At 40.6% G+C, this 9,499-nt stretch overlaps 1 protein-coding gene across 2 annotated transcripts; it reads left to right on the plus strand.

Moving 5' to 3' along the window:
- Positions 1-97: 97 nt before the first annotated feature.
- Positions 98-9,376, plus strand: lpar3 (lysophosphatidic acid receptor 3). Of its 2 annotated transcripts, none has more exons than XM_069680521.1 (3): positions 98-246; positions 1,688-2,442; positions 6,006-9,376. In XM_069680521.1, exons 2-3 carry the CDS (start codon positions 1,701-1,703, stop codon positions 6,332-6,334), a joined length of 1,071 nt encoding a protein of 356 aa, XP_069536622.1. In that variant the 5' UTR covers positions 98-246; positions 1,688-1,700; the 3' UTR covers positions 6,335-9,376. The 2 variants fall into 2 exon arrangements, with proteins under 2 accessions (XP_069536622.1, XP_069536621.1); XM_069680520.1 differs by having other exon boundaries at positions 98-216.
- The last annotated feature ends 123 nt before the right edge of the window (positions 9,377-9,499 follow it).

The following is a 9,499-nucleotide window of genomic DNA, read 5'->3' on the forward strand; positions in this document are numbered from 1 at the left end:
GGTGGGACACACCCTCTACGTCACCGAGCTCGAGCCTCAAAGTGAAGACGTTTAACTTTCTTGCCTTCACTTTGTCCTCTCGCGCGCTGCCCTCACCTCACTCCCTCTGTCCACTGCTGCGAGGAGTCAACGCAGGAGGGAAACATGCTCATAAATTCTCGGAATATTTCACAACTTTTAGTCTACTGACGCAACACGGACAGCCCTTTACGACAGGTAAACTCACCTGGGTAATTGTTCTCACAGGTAGCTCTTTGTTCTTTTCTACATTTTGGGTTCTGTCGTCAAAAAGATTTATTTTATCTGCTTCATATTTTTTTCTGTTTGCACGAGCTCTGTCACTCCCTCTAAGGAAATTTCTCTTCGCTGTCGTCGTACAGGTAGTTTATTGTCTCTAGTCACAAAGGAAGTAATACTTTTGACTGTAAAACGTTGAAATCTAGTTTTGCAGCATTTCTGTTGTGTTTGCCAAAAAGAATGTTTGAACAGGTAGAAAACTCAGGTAGTGAGTCTGTGGACAATTCACCTGACTGAGCGCGTGTTGGTTTGGCTCTAATTGTAGCTATGGTTACTATTTTGTTCAGCTTTAGTAATGGAGCTAAATTAAGTTCATTCAAAGCAGCGTCTTCCAGTTGATCGTTTTGTTTGCAGTGCACTTGTCTCCTGTCACCAGTGATGGAATTAACCAAAGTACATTAACTCAAGTATTGTACTCATGTAAATCTGAAGCACCGGTAGTTTACTTCAGTCTTTTCTTTTCATGCCTCTTTCTGCTACTATTAAGCAGGGAACTTATCTACAGTTATTTGACTGCTTAAGAAAGTTTACAAATACAGAGTTTGCATACAAAATAGATCAAAATATTATTAAACAGTACATAAAAGTAAGTAAACACAAAGTAAAGTGAATGACTGACTGTATTGATCCCAAACTGGGAAATTATGGCTTTACAGCAGCAGTTAATCAAAGTGAATACAGCACAGGAGAAAATAAATGCACAGTAAAAAATAACCCTAACACTAGAAGAAAGAAAGCAATATGTACATCCAGGAATTAGCAGCAATAATAAATAACCTCACCTATATTAATAATAATCTAAAATATAAACTAACATCTGAAAAGTAAACTTACTTTACTTTAAATCTAAAACATAAAACTAAAAATAAGGATTTGGTGCTTCCCTGTTGATTACTTTTATAATTGTATTTTATGTTTAATGTGTGGCATTGTTATTTTACAAAAGTAAATTAACAATTTCTTCACTACTAAGTCACTAAATCTCTCTTGGCTTTGAAAAATGAGCAGTAACTGTGCACCGATCTGTCAAAGCTAAGTATTTCAGTTTTGACTTATTTTTATCCTCGTCATCCTATTCTTATTTTGATTAAATATAGCTGATTTATTTCTACATAATTGGAATACCTACATAACTTATTCCTCAGAAACCAAAGAGATATACTGAAATATCTTGTTTTGTCCAAAACCCAAAGATATTCAATTTACCATCATATCGCATAAAGCAAAGCTGAAGCACTAACTCTGGAACGGTTGACCTTTTGCTTGAGAAATGAACAACTTTCTGTAGGTTGTCTGACCACCTAATAATCTTAACCTTCCAGCTCTCTCTCAGTTGACAAAGTTCTGATAAATGTTTCACTTCTTATGTTTTCTCTTTCTTATTTCGCAGACTCGTCTCTAAAATGGCTCAGCAGAACCTGAGCTGTCATTATAATGAGTCCATGGGCTTCTTCTACAACAACAGCGGCGCTAACGACAAATGGTTTAGCGCCCAGCTCATCCTGGTGCAGGTGGTGGGCTCGCTCTTCTGCTGTTTCATCCTGGTCTCAAACGCCATGGTCATAGCCGCTGTCATCACCAATAAGAGGTTCCACTACCCTTTCTATTATCTTCTCGCCAACCTCGCCGCCTCGGACTTCCTGGCGGGCATAGCGTATGTGTACCTCATGTTCAACACGGGTGAGGTGTCGCGGCAACTTACGGTTAAAGAATACTTCTTCCGTCAGGGTCTTTTGGACATCAGTCTCTCAGCCTCACTGGCTAACCTGCTGGTGATCGCTCTGGAGCGCTACATCTCAGTCATGCACTGGAACGTCCACAGCAACCTGACGAAGAGGAGGGTGACCCTGCTGATCGTGCTGGTGTGGGCCATCTCCATCTTCATGGGGGCTGTGCCGAGCCTGGGCTGGAACTGCATCTGCAACTTGAACGACTGCTCCCAGCTGGCTCCCATCTTCAGCCGGAGCTACCTGATTTTCTGGTCCGTGTCTAACCTGGTGGTGTTCCTGGTGATGGTGGTCATCTACATGAGGATCTACGCCTACGTCAAGAAAAAGACATCCATGCTCTCGGCGCACACCAGCGGCTCCATCAACCGCAAGAGGACGCCCATTAAGCTCATCAAGACGGTCATGGTTGTCCTAGGTAGGTGCTAACCATAAAAATGTCTGTGCATGGTCATTGATAAAACAATGAGTCACATCATTTCCTGCTTTAGTCAGCTGCGAGCAGTTGTGGTTTCACAGCTGGTTTTTCTTTGGTCAGGGTTTAAAGAGGTCACAAAGTCCAGGCAATTCACTGGCAGTCGCGGCTGATCATGCTGGATTGTAACCAATGTTGTGCTGATAAGAGAGGAATCCTTGAGCGTAATAACACAAACACTTGTGCTGCCAGTAAACCTGCTGAGTGCTTGTCAGTGATACTTCATTTCTTCATTTTATTATATACTGGATAGACCAATCCTTCAGTCTATAAGCTGTTAAAATATATCACCAGTTTCCACAGCTGAAAGATCACAACTAAAAAGTTTTATTTTATAATTTCCTTCACAATTAATTGCAAAGAGCACTACTCCCCTCCTTTCCCAGAATAAGATTGCAAAAAAGTTTCTGTCTTTCTCATGCATGTCCATCCTAGATGAGGTAGTTAGATATCCTGGCTCTTTGTTAAGTTGTTGCAACAGGATACTTTGCAACAAAGGCACAGTGCTCAAATCGTTCCCCTCCCATTGCTTTCCTTTAAGAAACTAACAATAGCTCCAGTACCAGCGTCTATTACTGGTACACCAAAATAGGGTGTTAAATGCATTATCTCATGCAACTAGAACACATGATGTATAAATCAAGTTGCTATACTATCACACTCTGAAAATCTGGTGAGACTGATGCATTTCAGATCAGGTCACATGAGTTCATCAGAGGACTGAATGCACTCAGTTTTTGTTTTCATTCTCTCTTCATAAAGTCATTCAGATAAAACTTCCCTGACATAGTTGTAGCGACTTGCACAGTCGCCCTGCAGAATAATGGTCTGTCATTGTTTATTGTGTCTTTGGGCACTCGGCTTCCCGGCAGGATAGCTCGATACAGTAAGTAGCTGTCTGAAGGAGCTGTCTGCCTCAGTACTCACTTTATTCCAGACTGCTGTGTAATTATCTCTCCCTGCAAGGACACTGCTCCACAGCCTGTGTGGCGTACCGTCCACACACCACAGCACTCTGGCCTTTGGTGAACATCCCCTCCTCCCTACTCATCCTAAAAAAAAAAAAAAGGAAAGAGGAAGAGGAACCTATACTTGAGGACTCGGTCAATTGCTTTCACATGCTCTGCAGAATTCCCTTGAGCCTGTGGAAGTGTTTGTACACAAGCGTCATTGTTAAATTCAAGGGTAAAAAATAGCAGGTGGTGAAAAGAACATGGGAGAAAGAAGGGCATGGGATTTAATTTAGGCAGCAGTTCCAAGTGAAAAAGCTCATGCTCAGGCAAAAACCTCAACTAGACAAACCAGTTTTGGAGACGTGTAACCCACGCATGCTTTGTTACAACCAGAGTAAAATGAATGAGTGCAAAGGTGTTACGGAGAGATAAAGGCCGACAGTTTCACTGGTGGTTGCCCGTGCAGGCCGACAAATGCAGTAAAGACCAAATTAAAAACTGCGATGCATTAATGCATGTGTACATTTTCCCGGCTCTACACTTCCAGCATTATTTTGTCTTACATCTGAGAGCATTTGTTAAGTGAAGCAACTCCAGATTCAGATTTTGTTTTCACTTTTCGTGAATACTAAGACAAAGAACATATGCTCGAAATCTGTGCTCTTAGAAACCCCATTTTTTTCTACTGTCAGATTGAAAAGCAAGAATGTCCCATTTTAAACTTCAATACATTAAAAACTGCCAACTGAAGACCAATAAATGGGGTCTCACTCAATTTAAATTAGCTACTTTTGAACATGTGGGCCATCAAAGGAAGAAACAAAAGGCGCAAGGAAGAAGAATAGGAATGAAAATAGAAACTTTTTTTTTTACTTTCAGCACCAAGAGCCGTTAAAAACTCGAGATCAGCCTTTCGACCAAACCGTCTGCGTCTGTGTACACACGTGTCCATGCTCAGGAGACAAAGAGAGTGAGGGAGCTGCGTCGAGCATCATGTGTTTTGGTTTTTTTTTTTACAGATGCACTGAAGCTGTAGACATGCTGGTAGTGTCAACATCACTGTTGGTAGACAAGTTGCAGCTTGTCGCTTCCTTTTCGCTCCAGAAGTCTCTTTAGTAGCTCTGTTTTGTGCCCAAACATGTCTGAAATGGGCGGCTAATGATTGGCTGGTTCAGTAGCCCTGTGACTTATCATAGTATTTACCAAACACACAGCATTAAGCATTTAACACAATAATGGCATTGTACTACCAACCTGTGTCTGCTTGTTGTAATGTTGCTGTAACAAGAAGGGGTATTACTCACCAAAAATTCTTTCTGTGTTCAAGCTTCATTGATGGAAGAACATGAAACCACCAAAACATCTTTTGTTTTTACTAGATTATACATCTGCTTTCTATGGCTGTAGAAATTGGGAGAGAATGCATTGACCAGCTCAGGAAATAGTGAACATCATTAAGTCCCTGTATAAAAACTGATTGAATCAACAATTAACTGATTAAGTCAGTCAACAGAAGTGTAGTCGGCAACAATTTTAATTACAGATTACTTTTCTAATAACTCATCAACTTTAATCATGGAAAAAATGCTAAAAATTCTCTTTGACTGTTGAACACAGATTAATCAATAATTGATTGATCATTAGTTGAAGCCCTGCTTACCCTTAAGTGTTTTATCTCTGTTGAACTATGCTTGTACCTGACAGTGACATTTTTCAATTCTTTGCAGATCAGATTTAATATGATATATTGCACGATTGCAATACAAAAGTGAGCCCACGTTTAACTACAGGATCCCTTTTAAGTGGGGCTGTTCATCCTGATCCAGAGCAACTTGGAGTCTTGATTAGCCTTAAATGGCAGCAGTGTATCAGAGATATATTTACTTACTTAAAACTAACTTAACTGACTTGAAGTGGTAATCTCTTGTCTTTGGCGGCATCTATGGCGATAAACGGTAATTGCGGGAGCACACTTCCCAGACATCCAAGCAGTGTTGCATGTGTGACGTCCACGGTTGGTTCCGGTTGTAACTCTGATTTTCGAACTGATTTTCCTCGCTGACCATCGCTTTCCTTTTTAGATTGTTTTCCTTCATCTGAGCGTCGAATTTGTTTCCTTTTCTTTGGAGTTTCACTTCTTTTTGAAGTTGTATCTGTAGTCATCGATTTTTTCTTTGTTTGTTCAGCCATAGTAGATTACTGTTTACTCGCAACTCTTGCAGAGAGTGGCAAAGCAACCGCTTAGCTCCGCCCTCCCCTCTCTGACAGACCAACCACTGCTGGGTGATGGAGAACGCGTCACTAACTGGGCGCCGCTTGTGATTTTTTTCCGCAAATGTCACCACAGACACCCAGTCTGTAATAATACGATATGCTGCAAATGCAAAGGCTTTTATCAGTGGGCTATAAGCTCAATCACCATTGTGTTACCTCATTCGGTGATAGATAGTGACTTAACAGGCATTTATTTACATGAAAATCTCTGAGATTATTACTACACTAATAAGTGTAATAAACCTAACTGTGTCTGATATGGTTTACTTTTTCCTGAAGGTGCCTTTGTGATCTGCTGGACTCCCGGCCTGGTGGTTCTGCTGCTCGACGGCCTCAATTGTAAGAGTTGTAATGTCATGAAACTAAAACGCTGGCTCCTTCTCCTGGCTGTTCTCAACTCCGTCATGAACCCCTGCATCTACTCCTACAAGGACGAGGAAATGTGGACAACACTGAAGAACCTCTTGCGCTGCATTGGGAACGGCACGCGACGCCAGCGGTCAACAAAGGCCAACGCCAGACCGCTCAGCTCTGCTCAGGATACAGTCAACAGCCAGCCTCCCTCAGAGGAGACAAAAAATGATGAACAGGACATACTAAAGACCTGAACTTTTTTAAGAATGAACCAGAACTTCTGTCCTGTTTGGGCTTGATGTACTTTGCAAACATACTGATGGAGTTGACTTGAAAGAGGAACTACACCTTTTGTCTCCAGTTGGTCTCGCAAGGATTGATGTCCTCAGATTTAAAGTACTTTATTATCTCACTGCAGGCCGGCTGCTCCTGCGTGGAGCTGGAGCGAGGTGAGACAGACACAAGAAGAGACTTTGATGCACTGCTAAAACCCCAAATGGATGCAAAGGTGTTGCTTTTCAGATTCATCATGCTTTGACATTTTTAAGACACATTACTCAGATATGTGTGCAAAGGGAAATCCCTGTTGTAGTCTCATCTTGCATTTCCTCGTCACAACTTGGATTACACTGCACTTCATTGAAGAAAGAGTCTGGTGTGAAGTACACTGTGTATCTTTCTACTTTTTACCTGCAAAAAGGCAAAAATCATGCTCTACACCATATGCATGATTTTCTAATATAATGTGTGTACATCTGATTGAGTGTGTGACTGTGTAGCTTTTTAGGGATGGAACTTGTTTTTAGTTAGGTACTACAAAGCTGTAGATTTTCTTGGTTATGACAGTTTTAAGGAATATTTCCTGTTTTTAAACACAGCAATCAAAATACTGCAAGCTACTGTACTTTATGTACTATACTATATCTTGTTAGATTCCTTCAATAACAGTTTGAAAGCCAGCACACTCAGCATGATATAATCGTTTGGACCACAGCAGATCAGTTGTGCCTTGGGGGAAATAGATGGGACAAGAAAAGAAAAGAGTGACTTTTATCTATCGCCATTTATCTCTTCATCTAAACAGATAATTCCCGCCTGCAGCGCCTCATGGAGGTAAACTTGTTCTGCGTGTAGCATTGCGACACATCCGCTTCAACTCACTAAATGACTTTTGTCGCTTTGGCCAAACAGCTGCTCACCTGACGGGGGCTGTAAAATGATGTTGCAACACACTGGATTCCTGCTGGAGGTTCAGCACACACTGAGTCCCTGCAGGGACCGAAGAGGATATGACTGAATAGACTAAAACTACACACAGACACACACTACCCGTCGCCCCCACACCAGGCTGCTTGGATGACTCCTTTGCTAAATCATTGACAGGGTTCAAAAGACTGTTCTTCAGCCTGCTGTACAGTATTTATATCGCTCCTGCTGTAAAGGACATGACGTCATTAAAGTTGATTTGTTTTTACCCTGGGAGTGTGGAAATGACAGCTATGAGATTGCTTAGATTTTAAGACATTTTGAGATTTAAATGAACTGATGCTCATACGCGATAACGTGTACAATATGTCTGTTTTCCTGATGAAATGATACCATATGATAAGAGCAAGTAGCATAGAGGTTAAATGCCCAAAAGGGCTTGCAGCTATATCAAACTAAAGTAGAAGTCGCTACATATTTATACAGTATTAGTATATAAGCTATTAGGAACCTTTTACATGAACATCAAATTGAATGTATCCTTTAAGATACCAACAATATGTCAAATCATATTAAAAAATATCTATCATAATTTATGAATTTGTCACTTTGAGTTAAATATCTCAACAACATTTGGACGATTTATCATAAAATGTGGTGACTACATTGATGCCCCCTTCAGTGTTTTTGTGATCCTCTTACTTTCTCTAAAGTGCATCAGCAGAGGTTAAAAACCTCAATTAGTTCATACTCAATTTTATTAGCAAACACCTGCAAAACTAATGGCACCTCATTCAGGCTTAGATGTACTTTGTGCGTTGTGCTAATCAGCAAATATCTGCATGCTAACACGCTAATGTTAAGTTGTAAAAATGGTAAACAAAATACCTCATAAACATCAGCATGCTAACATTGTTAATATAATAATGTTAGCATTCTGGTGTTAGCATATAGAGCAGCCTCACACTGCCAGAGTGGCTTTAGCTTGTTTTAAAGTTGCTCACAACAATTACTTGGCATCCACGTTAGCCAAACTCAAACATTGCCTGTAAATCCTGTTTGACCGAGTAGGACTGTCCCCTGCTTTAAAATGAAAATAACTGTCAGTAACTGATAGAAACGTCTGGCGACAGTGAGAGAAATACAATGCATATGTAAGAGTACTAAAAAAACTCTCGGAGGATTAGCTGGCACTCAAAAGATGATGAAGTACTGTTGCTTGAGTTCTGGTGCTCGAGCGCCACTTTAGGATGATTTGCTCTTTTCAGCCCAATTAGTGGGCGCCCTTTAGTTTCCATTCAGTCTGTTACGTTATTGACTAAAGATCTTTAGAAGAACACAATTTACTTTAAAGTGGTAGGAACAGGGACGTGCTCTGAATTATAAAACAAAGTACTTGCATCAGTAAAAATCACTATGAAAACATGTATCTTCCTGTTAACAGTTACCCAACACTATTTAAATATCACCTATGAACATCTGGAACATGGTGAAATAGTGCTTTATTTTGTGCATCAAGATGTAAATCACATTGTTTTTCTTTAGTAGGTTGCAGTATGATACTACACACTTTACATGTAGCCCCTTTGTTCTCCCCGAAAAGCCCTTGACTGCTGTTAAAGTTTCACATCTCCTCTTTAATTTACTCAAGTCGACATGCTTGAAATGCAAGCCAATTGTTCATAACCTTTCGCTTTTTGCAATCACAAAACCACAGCAGTTTGTTCCCCCTCCCCCTCCTTAGATATCCTGGTTTTAAAACATCCTAATCACATGTTTTACTCCTTTTATGCAGCAAAATCCCCCTCAGGATTTACTCCCCTAAGCACCCTTCAACAACAGAAGGTTCAACACTGTACATTTTGCTCATAGAAAACTACTCAGGATGTAAATGAAATTCAGTCATTGATGTTTAAGTCATGTGGTCACATTTAAGAACATGCTGCATTATAGCAAGTACTGTATATCCTCTGCAGACCTGTCGTGACTGCTGCCTGCCACTCTGGTTTTGCATTTCCAAAAACATGAACTGTAAACTGTGTGGTGTGGCAGGCTCTCGTTCTACAGCTGTGCTCTAATTATGCATTCTTGAAAAGCCAATTAAATTTCACAGATGTCCAGATACGCTGTTTTTTGGGTTTGGTCTTAATTTGGGGGCAAACAGATGTAGGAAAGGAAGAAAATGTTCCTCAGTACGCAGAGAATGGTGTTCA

Source organism: Semicossyphus pulcher, unplaced genomic scaffold (assembly GCF_022749685.1).
Source record: "Semicossyphus pulcher isolate SPU_LCO1_2020_fin unplaced genomic scaffold, fSemPul1.0.p SCAF_4, whole genome shotgun sequence".
Classification (NCBI taxonomy): Eukaryota; Metazoa; Chordata; class Actinopteri; order Labriformes; family Labridae; genus Semicossyphus; species Semicossyphus pulcher.